General features: G+C 46.3%; 1 protein-coding gene across 3 annotated transcripts in view; it reads right to left on the reverse strand.

The window, feature by feature from the left end:
• Nucleotides 1-18,321, reverse strand: part of E2F3 (E2F transcription factor 3) — a 75,889-nt gene that overhangs the window by 56,237 nt on the left and 1,331 nt on the right. Inside the window, exon 1 of one of the 3 annotated variants that reach the window (XM_077886391.1) lies at nt 17,707-17,802. The exons of the other annotated variants lie outside the window; for them this stretch is intronic. Within the exon in view, the coding sequence (XP_077742517.1) occupies nt 17,707-17,724 (18 nt within the window). The 5' untranslated portion in view covers nt 17,725-17,802. Of the gene's footprint in view, nt 1-17,706; nt 17,803-18,321 lie in introns of those variants that run through there. 3 annotated transcript variants of the gene reach the window in all.

The following is an 18,321-nucleotide window of genomic DNA, read 5'->3' on the forward strand; positions in this document are numbered from 1 at the left end:
ACCCAGTGTCTGAATGGGAACACATGCCCGTACATGCCCGTATTTACGAGGCTGGATTTTTCAAGCCTTGCTGCCCTAAGATTGGGAGTCCTTAGGGGGGCTCTCATTGGCTCTTCCACTTCACACAGTAAACGCTGACCACCCCCCATAGCACAGGAGACAACTCATAACCCATCCCAGAGGCCCTTAAACATTCTGTGAGTGACTGGATATGTCTGGCTGGCATCAGGATTAAAGAAGAGATTGGAAATCACTTGGTGTGTGGAATCCTGCTTCTACCACTGTCTAGAAGCAGGGCCTGGGACACACTGCTTAACTACTGAACTTCCCTTTCCACATCTACAGATGAGGAAGGGTTGCTCTACCAGATGTAGTGACATACACAAGATGCTCATTGCCACGGCTGGCATATGAAACTATTCAGTAAAGGCAGACAAGAATTATTTCCCTATTACCCTAAATTCACAGTAGATAGAGGGGGATACTATTCACATAGTAGGGGGGAGATAGAGCCCAAGTCTGTAAAACTGCTAGAAAGTATAATGTTGAACACTGTCATTTTAATGATAGAAAAAAACAGTATAAGAGAGGCGGTGAGATTTTCCCTATTTATAGCAAAACATACCATTAAAGCTGCTGTATTTAAAGCAGTGTGCTATTTCCTTAGAAAGAGACAAAGAAAACAGTGGAACAGAGTAGAAGGTCCAGAATCAGACCAATACAGATCCATATGTGCACGCACACACTTTCATATGATAAAAGTGGTATTTGTTTTTTTTTTAAAGTAATCTCTACTCCCAAGGTGGGACTCGAACTCAAAACCTCGAGATCAAGAACCATATCCTCTACCAATGGAGCCAGCCAGGCGCCCCAAAGTGGCATTTCAAATTCATGGGGAAAGGATAAGCCATTCAATAAAGGGCATCAGTAGGACTGCCTATCCATTTGGGAAAATATAAAGTTAGATCTCTAACACACACATATACAAACATGCCCCCTTCCAAGGAGGCTAACGATCAAAATAAAAAAAATTATGAAATCAGGAGAAGAAATTACAAAATATTGTTATAATTTAGGGATTAGGAAAGACTTTCCCAAAGCAAGCCACCAAACTCATAAACCGTTAAGATTATAGTTTTACGTATTTTAAAAAATTAGCAAAACTTTGGTAGAGAGAAATATTTCATAGATAAAGTTAATAGGAAAATGACAAAAAGGGAAAAATATTTACTACACACACACACACACACACACCAGAAAAAGTCCAGTATCTGTAACTCCTTAAAAGTTCCAGTAATTCAAAAAGAAAGTTATAAATAGCCTTATAAACAAAGATCGTAATGGATTCCAAGAGGCAATTCACAGAAATACAAATCAGAGATGCTTAAATTTACATCTGCAAAATGAGTACAATAATCATACCAAATTCACAGGGATGTTGAAGTTTAAATTAATAAATGCCATGTAAAGTGCTTAAAACAACCGTGGCACATAACCACACTCCATAAATACTAGCCAGTAGCCGTGATAGTAGTAGCAGTGGTGGTGGTAACTAGTATTCATTAGGAAAATACAAAATAAAAATCAGACTGCCAAACCATCACTAGCAAAATTGCAAAAGAGACCAACATTACCCCAATATTGGAAAGAGTAGAGAAAAACAGGCATCCTTTACCCTGGGAGCAGGGACAGGACTTGCTCAGCGTCTCTGGAGGACAATTTGGCCTTACCTATCAGCATTTTACCATCTGCGCCCTGTGACAGAAATATTCAGTATATAGAAATGCCACCTACAGAGAAACACACGTGCAAAAACATATGTACAAGGACAGTTAAAACCAGAGATAACAGAAGCCACACTCACACGGGAAGAGCTAACTATATTCTAGTGTATCCATACAATGGGCAGCAGGGCAGCCATGGTGAAGCACGAACACCAACGTGGAAATGTGTCTACGGCCCTGCCAGCCACAGACTGCAAGCCACAATTTGCACCTTCCTATAAAATATGTATTTGCAGATGCACAAAACAGGGAAAGGCCAAGCTGTTATTGTGGTTACATCCAAGGAGGGAAGCAGGACTAGGAAGGAGGACAGGGTATTTAAGATTTTACTCCGTTGATGATCTTTGATTTCTTTAAAGAAGCAAGTGTGTACTAAAAACACGTTTTTTGTTTGTTTGTTTGTTTTGTTTTAAAAGGCAACACAATCAGTGTTTCATAGCAGTCATCGGTGGACACCGGAGTAAATGACAGGGTCCGTTATGTCCCTACACCAGCCACATCTGCAGGTGCGCACCGGAGAGGAGCTTGCACAGCTGGATACGGACAGGCCCATTCAACGTGAACCTGACTCTGCTAGTGACCTCCAGATCAGGAATGTGAGGCAACAGCTACGTCAGAAACTGGCAGTTCAGTGTCTCAGGGTGAAGGAGTTAAGTTCACATGAGAGTTTACCAGGCTTCAGAAGTCTGATTTACAAAAAGTAGGTTCCTCAGGGGCAAGAGATCCGAGTTCCCAATCATGTCAAGTTGGGGTCTACGTGTCTTCCTACAGAGATCCCTTCTCTAAGGCGCAAAAATAACAGGGGACTTTCCTTACCTAAAAAGGGCAGCCAACAAGCTGGCCATTTCAACACCATTATTCTTGTATTACAGCAAAAGGTAAAAGCAAGACCCAACAGAACTCAATGCGTGGCAGCCTGTAACTGTCAAACGTGACAACGTATGCCTGGACCCATTTAAAAAATATTTCTAAAATGCATCTACAGTAGATAGCACGGCTAACTTTCGCTCCACGAGGCAAGGCGGGAGGACCACACCCTGGACCTGGTTTTGAGAAGGATGGCAGTGGCTGAGTCATGCCAGACCTTCAGAAGTGGCCGGTGTTTTAGGGCCACGCCTTGGCCACCCTTAGGACACAGAGCAGCAGACGTCGGAAGTCAAGGACTTAGAAAAGCTGATCCTCACACTCTCGAGCAAAGCAGGAAGCAAGAAATGAGTAGTGCTTGCCGTACTTGCTCGACCTCTATAATATCATCAACCGCAAATGGCAAACTTAAAACTGTCAAACTTAAAACTGTCACTGCCACCAGAAGTTGTTTTGGCTGAGAGAGGGTGGATGGAAAGGAGGTGGAGTTGCCCACCACATGGCTAAAGGCACATTTTTAGAGAAACACCAAGACAAACCTGGCCATAATAAAGCCACATGATCCTTCCCATGCATCTTCAAGACAGCCTTTTATCAAAAGAAACCATCATTCCATTCCAAACACTCCTTTTAACACAGTAGCAGTAGCCTTTATAAACTGAGGACAAGTCGCTTAGAAGCAGACCCCGGTTTAGGCTGGCGCAGATGTAAAGAATTTCTGCCACTCTGATTAGGGTCTTTTTTTTTTCATCCTTCTTCATGAAGGGAAAAAAAATCAGGTTAACATCTTTGTTTGTTTCTAGTTTCTAAGTTTAATTACCTATATAAAAGTTTTAACCAATCAAAATTTCTGATTCCATGATTATGATTATAATTTACACAATGGTTATTCATACCCATTCAAACCGTGGGTGGTCAAAAGCTTTTCACACAAAGTAGTGTGCGATCTGTTTAATGCCTTTATCGGGGACAGGGGCAGGAACTGCAGGGACTGGTAATCGAGTGCCAGGCCAGCTCCAAGCTGGATGCTTTCCCGTGGTCTCTCATTTCATCTGCTCCTCACAATATCTTTAAATACCCAAATTACCAGACACGTAAGGAGAGCAACCATTTCATTTCCAGATAAGTCCTGTACATCTGGCTGGCAATTTGATTCTAGAGATTTTTAGTGGTGCCAGATAAGGGGACCCTGAAAAGAGAGGAGGAATTAAAATGAGGAAAATATTTGTCAAGCAAACATGTCAACAGTCTCTGGAGAAAAGGGAAGCAGTTTCCCTGTTTGCTGGATGATGAAAAGCCCAAAGAAGGCTAAGAATTTGTGTTACTGAGTTCTGGGCTGTGGTGTGCAGGATCCTCCCGGAGTCCTCCAGTTTCAGGGAGGGATGCCAGGCCCAGGAAGAGGTCAAGGGGTACTTACTGCCAGTTTCCAACTGTCTTGATACACCCAAGACTATCATTTGGGAGCTCTGTTGTTACTAGCACCATGGAGGCCTTAGCATTCCCCAGGCCTTCCTTGTTGAGAGGCAGCTGTTCTCAAACCATGCCTTTCAAACCTAGTGCACCAGAATGGGCTGGGGGGGGGGGGGGGGAAGAGGAGGGCTGTTTAACCCTACACTGCTGGTCCCACCACAGAGTTTCTGACTCAGTAGGTCTTGGGTGTGAACGGAAATTCTGCATTTCTAACATGCTCCCAAGTGCTGCTGCTGGTCAGGGACCACACAACCAAGAACCACTATTCTTTAAAAAACAAAAACAAAAAACAAAAAAACAAAAACAAAAAAAAAAACAAAAAACGACCAGAATCCATCAAAGAAAGGAACAGGGTTATTTATTATGTGGCAAAATCTTTATTGGTTATGACCCGAGCCACAGAAAGGTAGGGCATTTTGTCCTTTGCTGAATGCCCAGCGCCTACAACAGGGCCTAGCGTGTACCAGGTGCTCCATACGTATCTAACCAGGTAAGTCAAATCCATCAGGATGCTCCAAGCCGGAGCCTGGCCTACCTGGGCACGAGTGAGCCAGGGAAATTGATTGTATCGTACCAGCTACAATGGTAATGGCTGCAAACAATTTTTGTTTTGTTTTTCATGGTCACAACAGAATACATTTTTAAATCGATCACAACTGGCTTTCCAGGAAAAAAAAGAAAAAAAAAAAAGGCCCTAATTTGTAGCATGTACCATTTTCCTTGGTGTAAATATTTCTACCATGGTCCATTACAAGCTATCAACATGCCATCATTGAATGCAGAGTTAGGGAGGGATGAACACAGTTGGCTCTTGTGAGCAGTGGAAAACTTCCACACACCCCTGGACACAGTTAGACGTTGTACAGAGTCCACGCCAGGGCCACTCAGTTGACCTCTTTGTGGTATTTTCTTGTCTTTCTAGTCCTGTGGTCGAATACTACTTTAGAATGCAAAGTAAATGATATGCATATTCCTTCTAAAGCATCTCATTCTGAAAACTCTAAAACTCAGATTTTGCACGTTTGAGTGTGCAAGTTGGAATGAAGACTGAGCTATATAGTGTGAGTATAGTACTTTTTTTATTAGTGCAAGTTAAAATTGTGTCACTTCATTTATTTCTGTTATCTGCTTCTGTGTGTACCATAGTTAATATCATCACTTGCAAAATGTAATAAACATGATGTCCAAAAAAAAAAAAACAACCAGTTTTTCTCTTCGTTTACAAATTTAATCTAGTTCTCAACAACGTGTAAATTTCCTGGTTGGCTGGTGTATTTCAAAATGTTTGGCTTGTACAACTACTATATATAATGAAAAATGTATATTATGCATTTTTCTCTTATCAAGTATTTGATGCAAATTAATGTTTCTCAGTGGAAATTGATTCACTTCTGCTAGCTTATTGAGAGCACACTGACAGGTGTTTCTTAAATCTCTACAGACAATTCCAATTCTTTTTAAAAGATTTTTACCTTTGAATTTTTTTGATATGTACATTTAAGATTATTTTCTTCTGAGAATTTGTTAGGGATTGATTGATTGATTGATTGACTGAGGATGGAGGAGGGGGGAGAGGGAGAGAATCCCAAAGACTGTGCTGAGCATGGAGCCCAACCCTGAGATCATGACCTGAGCCAAAATCAAGAGTTGGATGCTTACGACTGAGCCACCCAGGTACCCCGTTATTTATTTTTAATTGAAGTATAGTTGACACGTTAGATTTACAATGATTCAAGAATTATACATGCTAGGAAATGCTCACCACGATAAGTGTAGTTACCATCTGTCACTATATGAAGTTATTGCAATATTATTGACTATGTTCCCTATGCTGTACTTTTCATCCTTGTGACTAACTTATTTTATAACTGGAAGTACGTGCCTCTCACTCCACTTCACCTTACTTGGTAACAGTTGGTGGTGTGCTGGGATGGAAGCTCTACTTAACAACGATGGTACTACTACCGACAGTCATACAGACATTGATGGCAAACACTTCTGAGTTTAGCATGTGGCTGGCCCTGGAGCCAGCACTACATATGTTATGGCATTCAACTTTCACAACAGTCCTGTGAGGTAGGAGCCCCAATTCAGGTGGCGGAAACGGAGGTGAGAGGGGAGGTAGTGTGTCCAAATTGTCAAAGTATGGCATGGTCACACTGGCATCAATAACCATGCTGGCAAGTAGGTCCTGAGCAGGTTTGTCTCAATGACCCAGGTCAGTAAATGATAAATGCAAAACTTCCTGGGCCTTCCCTGAACTGCAGACTTCGATCCTTTCTTCTGGAAGTTACAGGGAGGCTTCGAGGGGCCGATTCACAGCATGCTTGACCATACACCAGGCAGGGCTTTGGCAGGCTATGCAGAGTGCGTTTTCTCTCTATCATCTACGAAGCGTGGGAGCACAGCTCTGGGGTTCCACGGGAGATTAGGCATGCCAAAATTAAAACCCAGCTATGAGAAATTACTTGCTTCAAAAGTCTCTACCGAATTTTAAAATGTAAATGTACACTTCAGATAGAAGATGCATCTCTGGGATCCCCTGTTTCTGTCCTAGAACTTTAACGTTTGGACAGTGGTTCTCAATGGGGATGGGGGTCGATTTTGCCCAACTCAGGAGGCCATGTGGCAATGTCCACAGACAATCTGATCGTCATAATCGGAGGGGCTACTGGCAGCCTCTGGCCAAAACCCCAGTGATGCCAAAATCCTGCTCCACTTTCAAACATCCTAAAGCTTTCTCCGTCCTCCTCCCCAAGTCTGGGTGCATAAGAAACTCCACTGATACTATCTTACAGCCTTCGCTGTCTTTTATCCTGTCTTAGTGACTAAAGAAACACGTTCCATCTTGCCTTTTCTCCTGATGAGGGCAAGAGCCTCTTGGTCACCCTTGAAAGCCTCAGAGTCCTGGGAACTGCATTCCGCGCAAAGTGGGTATGCGATGGGCTATCTGTCCAACACTCTGCTTTCCCTGGAGGGGGTAAAAATACTGAGAATTCAGACTCACCAGCACTCAAGAGTTTCTACTGTGGAGGTGGGGGAGAGGTACACACTGAATCTGGAACACACAACACATTTCCTATAAACGCTATCTCAACGAATCCTTCCAATCATTGAAGGAGACAGGGAACACTCACTATTAGGTGCTCCGAGATCTAATGTGTAAAAGGTCTCATGCCAGTTTCTGAAGCCAGATCTTCGAGCCCTGTGCTCTTTCCATGTGCCACCATGTCACTGGGCTCCCGGGTTGAGAGCCTTGCGTCCTACAAAATCCCAGATTCAGGGGGTCTGAGATGCTCACAGGGAAAAGAGCAAAGTGAAAGGTTGGACACTTTACATTACTGGTATGATTGCAACAAAATCAGTCAGTTCCAGGACTGCTACAAATGGGCTTAAGTACAAGTTACATATTTAAAAATTAATTATGATACTTAGAATTTACAGGAGTCTTTCCTCCAGAAGAGTACTCAAAGACTCATTTTTAAATGCTGATGTGCTAGAGCTTAAGGAAATTCAAGATTTTTTTTTTTTAAATCAGCAAAATCAGAGAGCCTAGGAAATTATGGTCCGAAGAGCCATCTTAGTTCAAGATGTGATTATGTGACCTTTCCTTATGCACAGCACTCACTAGCTGGCTGCAGCCTTCCAGAGGTTACAAACTGTGGGCTTTCTCCAAGCAGCCAGGAGTCAGGCCCGGACCTGATAAGGCACATAATAAATAACTAATCTGATGGCTTGTCTCTGTGAGCCCTCACAGTATTGATCCCCCAAATCAACCTGGTGGATCTGTCTCATTTTAATATTACACAGGGAGAAGTGAAAACAACGTAAGGTTTTGGTGGCACCATATTTTTTTTTTTTTTTAAGTTAGGGAGGCCAGTTCTTGGCTCACCATCATTCAAGACTCCCACTATGATCTCTATGCCAAAGCCACGTTTCCAGTGCTGGATTGTCTATGGTGTCACTCACAACTAACTCCTACCAAATAACCATCCCCTCCCCATAGCACACACCTTGATGAAGGATGTGCTCAGCCTCATCCAGTCCGTCTAACAGTCCCAGGAGCCTGTCCCTCACATCCACCCTGCCTTTTCACAGTCACAGTTACTGTCCTGCTTCCAGACTCATTAAATCTATGGCACCTATCTATCGCACTCATTATATTTATGGTATATTAAATCTATATACCCTACATGGTGTGACCTGGTTCTCTTCTCGGGGGAATTTCTTGGCTTTCTGTTCACTGGGTAACCTGTTCCAGGCAGGCCTAGACCAATAGAATGAAAAGCCTTCCTGCTACAGAGTAAAGTAGATCCCCTGAGGGTAGGACATCCAGCATATTCTATTACTCTGTTCCCAGCCCATGTTGCTGCCTGGCATGCAGCAACCACCCACTTGGACCTCCTGAGCCAAGATTCTCAATGCTTTGGGAACCCCTTCTTGTTTCACCCACTTTGGGTTTTGGGTAATCTTCCGATGACTTGCCTTGGAAAATACCTGGAAATACAGGTGTTGGAAATACAGAGGTGGGCATGGGGTACCAGTGCACCTGGCCCAGGTTTCTGGGGCCTGGTCTCTTCCCTCTGATTGAGGAAGGACGTGAAATGAGCCTGACACTAGTGCATTCATTCATTCTGCAGGCAGCTTCAGCCTTCATTCACCTAGGCCTTCCAGTCTCAAGAACCTTTGCTCAGCTATTCCCAGCAGTGTTTGCCAAATGTCCCAGGAGATCAGAAGATCTTGGTATTTCCCTCTAATTGAGGAGGGTAGAGGTAGAGCCTGGAACCAGTGTTATAGGCAATTCTTACTCTCCGGTAGGCTTGGAAAAACCCCGGGCTATTTCTTTTTTGACAGGTTATCTTGAGTTTCTACTATATAATTAATACAACGCCAAAGACCATAGAGGATAAAAGCCAGGAAGAAGCTGAGACTTTGTAGCCAGGCTCTTTGGGTTCCATTTCTGGTTGCCCCACTCATCAGTGGGGATCAGAGCCAGCCCCTTAACCCCTCACTGTCTGTTTCCTCCTGGGCAGCACAAGCACCATGATAATATCCACTTCATAGGTTGTTACATGGATAATGTGCTAATGTGTGTAAAGCACTTAGTTCAGTGCCCTCCACACACGTGGGCACTCAATAAACATTAGCTATTATTATCCCATAGACCAGAGACTGCTGAGTGGCAGCCCTTAAGCCAAATCTGTCCTAGAGACCTATTTTGTTTGGCCTGCACATTTTCCTATTTAATCGAGCCAACATTTTAAAACTGGTAGATTTCTGGCATTATAAGAAGGTTGAAGATGTGGCAACACACAGGGCTTTGCCTTCCCCTCTGGCAGACATTGCCTAGGGCAGGGCCCCACGGCCCCCTTTACATAGGGCATTTCTTCTTCAAGCATAGCCTCCACACCCCTAACCCTCCACCCCCATTAACTCCCTGCCTGACCCTCGCAGGAAGGCCAGTCCCTATTCTAGACCAATTTTACCAATATACCCAATGTTAGGTCTTAACCATTCCCCCATATTGACTTCAATCCAACTGGTCTCTCCTTAATGTAACCTATCTGCTGCTCCCTAACCTCTGCCTTAGGGTGTTTCCCCAGCCATGAACAATCTCCTCAATCATCCCTCTCCACCTGGCTCAGTGGTTTCAATGAGAATGCACAGCAAAATGATCTGGGACAATTCGAAAAAACAAAAACAAAAACAAAAACAACCCACAACCCATGTCTGGATCCCACCCTCACAGATTCTAATAATTAATCTGGGTGGGACCTGAGTTTTGGTATTTTTTGGAAAGTGCCCAGATGATTCAAATGCGCACCCCGGTGTGCTCCAAGACAGATGACCATGGGAGCTCCCCACTCTCATGGCCCAGCTGGTGCTTCCTGTCGACACCACACAACTGAAGACTAGATGAGTCTTGTTTTCCTCCCAACTCCTGTTTAGTCTTGCTTGAGAATCACCTTGTGTTTAAAGCCTGTCTCCCCAAACAGACTGTAAACTTGAGAGTGGGCGGGTCACACCTCATACTTCTTTTGCACCCCCAACAGCACACCAGGGTGCCAAGCACACCAGAGATGAGAGGTCTAATGAAAACGCCTCTCAAAACTTGCGGTCTCCCGCGTGGAAGGGATCACACGAAAACACCACCGACAGATTTCTTGGAGCTCGGAGGAGTGAGTCAAGAACACCAATGATAAGGCCACAAGGAGGCGTACCTCATGGGCCAGTGGGAATGAGGGTAGAGTGGGAGGAGAAGGAACCCACGGGCAAAGGGCGACCTGCAGCCGTCTCAGCACCCTGCCAGGCAGCATCCAAGCGGGGAGGAATGGGAGGCCGAACGGGAAAGGCGAGATTTCCCCGTACCCCGAAGAACACCAGGGAAAAGGTTGTAATTAACTTGGTAAGTCACAGAAGCAGCCGGAGAAGGCTGCAGTTCTCATCCTTCTGGAAGCCAGGCAGAAGGGTGGGAGCGAGCTGAGAGCGGGTCAGGTTCCCCGATTCCAGAGGGCACCACGGCCCTGCCCTCCCCTCCCAGCCTCCTCCTACCCTGACAGCACCTCCAGGCCGGCGGAGGCCCAGGGCGCTCAGACACCCTGATTTCTGCCACAGTAGACGGTGCAGAAGTGAAATCGTGTTAACCGCGCAATGCATATTGGTAGTGCGGCTTTATTAACACATTTAATCACGGAAACAAAGATTTTAGTCACGACGCTGTTACTACTGCTAGTACTCTTAGAAGCAGCAGCTCCTTCTCCCAAGTCAAAGCACAGCTTGGAGAGAGACACCCCAATGACCGTGTCGCGCGCAGACTGCCCGGAGCCCCGCTCCTCCGCCTTCACCGCCACTTGTGGAGGGGTAACTGGGTTTAAACGAACACAGGGCTCGTGTGTCAAACAGGCCACAAAGGACAGCCCAAGAGGTGGCCGTGGAAGGGGAGGATGGCTCTGCCATCAATCTACTGACTCCGCTCTCTGGATCCCTCCCGTGCACCAGGCCTGGCCCTGCGCACTTTACATTTAGGGACTCCCTGGATGGTGCCAACCCTGGGAGGCAGGTGCTGGGAGTCTCCCATTTTGCAGGTGAGGAAGTTAGACGCAGAGGTTGCTGGTGTTAAGCCCCAGCCACGCAGCTGACACGCGGAGCCAGAACGAGAACCCAGGCGCTGTGGCTCTGGCCTCCATCATCGGCCCCTCCTGCTCGGCTGCCCTTCACCCGCCTCCAAGGTGAGGTATGGTTTCGTACACAGGAGCCTCCCTCGCTCCGGAGGGCTGCCAGACCCGGCAGGGCTCAAAGGAGAAGGGGTTAGGGGCCACAGCTCTGGTTTCCTATCTCTAGGGCCTCGGATCATCAGAAATGGCACAGGGCAAAGGAGGGAGTGAGCTCCAATGGCCCGGAGTTCCCTTCCACAACCCCAGTGTCTTGAACCACAACATTTGGGGTCATGAAAACTAGAGCATGGAGAAGCCCTTCTCAGCAGTTCGGGCAAGAGCGTGCCGGAGGAGCCAAAAGGAGCCAAAAGGATCTCGGGGTAGCCAGGCACTAGCTGGCCAGGAGGACCAAGGGCGTTCAGCTTCTCGCCGCCTGAAAGGCAGACTCCATTTACCAAAATACCTTCTGGGAAAGGAAGTTTCACTGATAACCACAGCTGCTGTCATCATGCTCCTGAGCGCTCACTGGCCAAGAGACCTTCTCTCCATACGTGGCCCCTGTCTGGTCCGTAGATGGCAGAGCGACAGGCCATATATCCGAGCCCCTAATGAGTGGGTGAGCTACAGCCACCTCAGATTATGTTTCACTTTTAGGCTTCAGGCTCGAAGTGCTTCTATTTTTAAGCTTTCTCAGTTCGACTTGTAAAAGAAGACATTTTCATGAAATTAGTTCTGGGTTTTAAGGGATGGTTGGCTTCCTCTGAAAGAGTTAACTGACCAGCCACTCTGCTAAACCAGAGGGCTTCTTGCGGGAAGAGCATCTGGACCAATGTGAAGGGGCAAGCACGTGGGACCTCTGAAAACCTGTCTAGTAACTCAGGACGTGCCTGGCCCTGGACAAATATGCCAACACTGGATCTATGTGGGGCCCCAGTCCTGGAGAAAGTTTCAAAAATCCTCTTAGGTTCTATTCTCTGTGAAGTACATGTTTCACCTTTTAAGGACCAGCAATGTGCTATACACAGAGAACCGATTTGTAAGTAACAAAGCTTTAAAAATACTATTGTTTGTGTAGAGTCAGTCATTCCTTCCATTAAAAAAAAAAAAATCCCTTTCGTTTAACATCTAAAGCAGCTTTGCTTATTCTGAACATTTGAGAGTAAGTTATTATTCATATGTGTACATAAAAAAAAAAAAAAGGCAACCCCTCCTGAGGACCATCTAAAAGGTACTCAATCAATCCCAATTCTCCTATTTAGGGCCCATGAGACACGGTTAACTTTTTCTTGGTGAATGAGGCTTCCTCTAAGAATTCAAGTCTCCAATTTCAGTCCTGGCTTTGCCACTAGCTAGCTTGTGACCTTGGGCAAGTAACTGAACTCCACTGGGGCTGAATTTCTCCACCTGCAAAATGAAGGGGACTGGGTCAGATGATGACTCCCTGGCTTTATAGCTCTCAACGTTATGATTTGAACAAAGACCAGTGGGAATCATCGACTGTGGCCTGTGTTAAACCTAAAGTACTGTTCTTAGGGACTGGTAAGTTATAAGAGTATTACCTGGACCCTACAGATAGCCCCAGACACTTGGGCCACAGCAATAGAAAGCAGACTAGTCACTTTTAGTTGACCCTTGAACAACACAGGTTTGAAGTAACACGTGTCCACTTATATGAGGTTGTCTTTTTCTTTTTTTGCAGTACTCTCAGTGTATTTTCTCTTCCTTGGGATTTTCTTAATAACATTTTCTTTTCTCAGGCTTACTTTATTATAACACTGTATATAATATGTAGGCAAAATATGTGTTAATGTTGTTATCAGTAAAGCTTCAAAGGAAGGCTATCGGTAGTTAAGTTTTTGGGGAGTCAAAAGCTATACTCAGATTTTTGACTCTGTGTGTGTGTGTGTGTGTGTGTGTGTGTGTGCGTGCTATTCAAGGGTCAACTTTTTTTTTTAATCCCTTCCCTATTCCATCAGCTGTCAGTTCTCCCTATCAACCTCCAGCTGACACAAACCCCTGCCTTAGTTGACAAATCTTAAGTAATGGCCTGTTTTGCTCAGGTTCTTCAGCAAAGTGAAGTGCATGGGCTTTGTGATACAATCTGGCAACCAGTGGGCTTTATCTCTTCTTGTTCAAAGAGATACAGCAGATGACTGCGGCCACCAGGGCCACAGGACTGACCCCCTCCTCCCCTACTTAAGGTCCACGGAAGATTAAGAACACATTTTTGTAACTTGTACATTCTTTAACTTCTACAAACACGCTGCTCTTTGGGGGTTGGGGGATGGGGAGAGTGTTTGAAGCAAAAGTGACAACAGAAAGTAAACCAATTTCCTTCTTATTGGAGCAAGAGCGATGTGTGTTATCCTTCTATATCAACCCATCCTGGGTTTCCTGGCCCCACCTCGGCTGTTTTCTAAGCCTTCGTTGTAAACTTCTCTCTGTGTGAGATACATTTTCCAAGTCACTCTGTGAAGCCAAAGAGCGGATCAGGGTAGGAGGAAGGAGATACCATTAGTGGTTTCCGATATTTACTGCTTTTCTACTTTATCTGTCCTTCTTCGTCCCATGAGAAATGATTAGCAGAAAAAAAAATGCTTCTTAACAATTGTAAATACAGTCCCCAAAACATTACTTTTTAAGCAGCTAACAAGCATGAAAATATACATTAAACCACATGCTTAGTACCTCAAAGAATTCAGGAAAGTTCCTCTTGAAAAACCAAATTGAAACAGAGAATCTGGTAAGAACTGAAATCTACTTTTGTGCCTTGCCCTCTGTGGGGTGGTTTCATGGCCCCAATGTGGGACTCGATATCCTGAGCACAGGCAATTGTTGGTTTTCTCTCGTTCTGGTTTAACAACGTTAGTGAGAAAGGAGGTGGTTCCAAAGGAATGGGAGCCAGTGAGCCTGGCAAACTGGATGTAAACTGGACAAACAGAAGACAACAAAATCCTGTGAAATCAGAAAACCAGCCAGAAAACAAACGAGGAGGTAGCTGAAGCTTTGCCAAATAGGTCCCAATCCAGTGGAAAGGGGGTTAAAGGTGCGTGGGTGGTATATCTTCTGGAAGGCAATAAAGACAGAAGAGGTTTTGTTTGTTTTGTTTTTAAAGTAGGCTCCACGCCCAGCATGGGGCCCAACGCAGGGCTTGAACTCAGGACCCCGAGATCAAGACCAGAGCTGAGATCAAGAGTAGGATGCTTAACCCACTGAGGCACCCAGGTGTCCCAAGACAGATGAATCAAAACTACTGCATGAGATCTCTGAGAAATGAGAATAAATGCAACTCCCCACCTGCCCTGCCCCTCCAGCCTTTAAATCTCCAGGTGCTGCTGTTTATTCAGGTCTAAGCTTTGAGTATCATTTTCTGTTTTCAAGTTAGCTTTACACAGCACAACATTAATCTCAGAATCTCCTCTTCCAAGTATTACACAAGGTGATGACCTATAGAAAAACAAAACAAAACAAAACAAAAAATCCTTTCCTGTTCGCAAGCTTGAGTTCCTTAGCTCACACTGCCACATTTAAGGGTGCTTTGTTTCAGAGGATGATTAGAGTGGCGCCCTTGGTACTGATTATAGTGGAGCTATTTGAACTGTCCAGAGTCTGGGCACTGCATTATATTAAAACTTCCATTTTGGGGTGTGTAGTGACTAAAAATTCTCTCCTAGTTTAAACTTGGCATCAATCATATAGCTCAGCAGAAGCAAGATTATTGAGTATAGAACCACAGGAACCCAGCATTTTTCTTTTATACTCACACAAGGAAAAAAAAAAAACAAAAAAAAAAAAACCCAACAACAAAAAACCAGACCCAGCTATAGCATCTACGGTTCCTCCATTCTTACACCGAAATTTCAAGCACCATGGGTTCTCTCCCAGAGTATAATCAGTAGGCTGCTGTGACTGGATTAAATTAAATCAGATGTGAAAGGCTACTGTCTCATATTAATACATCCCAAATTTTCTAGGGCTAGAAGGAAATAAAATTCACCTTCTTTTTAGAAGAGGCAGAAAATGAGGAAACCCTTTCTGCTCCAGAAAATAGCTCTTCTGGCTATGGTTCTGAATAATTCTTCCACTTCCAAGGGCTCACCATCTGAAAATGAATTTACCTGGAGCATGCCTCTGACTTGGTGACAATTTAGAGCACAGTTCCGCAAGAGCCACGAAGCACAGACTGCACCCAAATGTTAGCAGTCCGTGGAGTCATGGGAGAAGTAGAGCCCAGGTGAAAAAGTGAGGGTGAGTTGATCTAAATTTATCACATCTTAAGGCACAAGGTCATATACAGACAGTTTGACACCATCTCTGCATAGTCCCATCCTACTGACATGTCCCTATTTTACCCATTGCTAGAACCGCCATGTTTTGTGGATATAAAAACCCAAATTAATTGGGTATAATTAATTAGATATCACCTTAGAAAACTTATAAGCATTTTATTCACATGTAAACAAAGGACTGTGCACCAAGTCTTAACACTATTTCTCTAAGTTATAGAAGAAACCACATTTCTGAATACTAATTTTATTGGACATCTACCATTTGCCTGGCACTGTGCAAAGTCTTTTACACACATTATCATAGTTAACCCTTAAAAAGAACCTTTAAGTTAGTATTGCTGTTGCTCCTATTTTACAGAAAAGGAAACTTTCTTAAGAAATTAAGTTATTTGCCTAAGATCATGAAATTTGTCAATGATAGAGACAATACAGCCAGTAAGGCAGTACTCCTCTATTTTCTCCCATTAAAATAAGGTGAGGATCTGCTCCTATTAAGTTCTTAGATGTTCCTGAGAACTGGAACCAGGTGGGTCTGCAAATCCGGCCACCAGAACAGAGTTCTCGACCTCTCCTTGGACACCAAGTGTTTAAATGGTCTCTCTGCTCAGGCAATCACTCAGCTACGCCCTAGCGGTCTTCTCACTTAGGCAAGGAGATGAACCAAATTTCAAGACTTAAAAAAGCAAAAAAAAAAAAAAAACCAAAAAAAACTAACATATTTTCGATAAGAAAATCAAACTTTAGATTCAGTGCTCATGGCTTTGGAATAATAATCCCATGGAAAGAAAGATAAAAGTTTTTGAAATAACTTGGAAGACAGTGAGGATAATCTTTATACTTGAAATACAATGAAGCACATGTAAGTTTGGCCAGACAGCTTTGGAGGTTCGACAAGCAGGCTAAGATTCAAAAAAAAAAAAAAAAAAAGAAAGGAAAGAAAAGAAACACAAACCCAGCAATCTGGTGGTCTCATAATTTCCCATTATCAAAACTACTCTCCCATAAATCTGAATCCAATCCAGGAAATATGTCAATAGCTGGTTGTTTTGGATTAGGTGGAGGATATAGTAACAGAACTGTGTAAGGGGCCAAGAGGCTTAAAATATATTCTAACCATGTTCGGGTCAGGTCAAGCAACAGTATTTAATGTGAACAGCATGGAATATTCTTGAGACTGAGATCCGGCATACAGGATACAGTATGTGTAAGTAGGTACTGTACTCTACCTCCCCCCTGCTGGCAGACCCTTGTCACTAAAAAAACGATGAGCTTCTTTTGAGACTCTATCACACATCCTCAGCAAGTATCTCCCGGGCTGGAAAGCAGTTAAGATCCAACCATGGGCGAAATTGGAAAAGAGTTAAGGGAATCAAAAACGTTCATTATTCCGAAACCCATCTCAGTTCCCAAAGTGCTGGCTACGGGCTGACTTCCTCCAAAGAGCCCTGCAAAAATCTCAATCCCGCACAAAATAAATCCATTTGCAAGTGACACAAGGTGAGGTCAACGGGCTGGTCTTGCCGACCACGTCTCCGACTCTGGGTTCCTCCGCAGCCTCGTGGGGGCCAAGCCTCACCACGAGGGTGAAGGCGACAGGAGCCATGCAGGGAAGGGAGAAAAGGAGAAAGGGGGGTGGGGGGTGGGGGGGAGACCTCCGGGCCACACTTCTTTCTAGTATCAACAAAAAGAGAAGCCGCATCCTGACCTAAATCATCTCTCAAAGGCGCTTTATAAATTACAGGGACAAAGGGAGGGGGTGGCGGGTGGCCTGGGAATCCTGCAGACACCCTACCCTCTGACCCGCCCCCTCCCCCTCCGGCACAAGGGAAGGGAGACAGAAAACAGAGCTCAACTCGGCCCTCGGCGAGGAGCCCCCCCCCCGCCCCCGGCTCCCGATCGCCCATCCCTCGGCCCCCTGGAAGGAAAAAATCCACGTAAACAGCAGAGCCGCCCCCTGGGGCGGACACTCCCGGCCCGAGGCTCCTAGACCCGGAGGCCGGGGCATTTACTTAGTTGGATTTTTCTTGCTTACTCATTTCCCTCGAGCACCCAACCCCCCGTCCCCACTCCGAAACCCCGCGGCACCGCCTCCCCCGCCGCGGCAGCCCCCCGCGGGCCCCGGGCCCCGGCCGTCCCGGCACTGACCTGCTGCTGTAAGGGCATTTCCGAAACCGGCCGGGCTCCGGGGGCGGCGGGGCGGCGGGGCCGGCGGGGCGGGGGCCCGGAGGGCCGAGCAGACCGGCGGCGCGGGCGCGGGCGAGGGCGGGCGCCCGGGGGGTCGCGAGCGCCGAGCGAGGGTGGCCGCGCCGGGGCCGGGGCCGGGGCCGGGGCCGGGGCCGGGGGCGAGGGCGCCGGGACCGTCCCAGGCCAGGGAGCCGGCGAGCAGGAGGAAGTGGGTGCCCCCCGCTCCCCCTCCAGCGCCCCCTCCCGCCGCCGCCTCCTCCCCAGTCACAGGCGCGTCCTCCGCGCACGTGTGCGAAACGTCACCGGCGGGTCCCGGGGAGAGGGACAGACCCGGGCGGCGGGACGGGAACGCGGCTGCCCCCGCCCTCCGCCCTCCGCCCTCCGCCGCCGCGGGGCGGGGAGGGGGACGGGGCGGGGGAGGAAGGGGCAAGGGGAGAGGCGGGTCAAGGGCAGGCCCGGGGCCCGGCGAGCCAGGCCCGGGCGCACGGGCCACGCGGGCGCCGCCGCGGCCACCGCCGGGATGCGCCCAGGCCGGGGCGCCTGGCCTCGAGGCCGCCCCCCGCCCCCCGCCCCGGC

The sequence above is a fragment of the Canis aureus genome, chromosome 37 (assembly GCF_053574225.1).
Source record: "Canis aureus isolate CA01 chromosome 37, VMU_Caureus_v.1.0, whole genome shotgun sequence".
NCBI classification, from domain to species: Eukaryota; Metazoa; Chordata; class Mammalia; order Carnivora; family Canidae; genus Canis; species Canis aureus.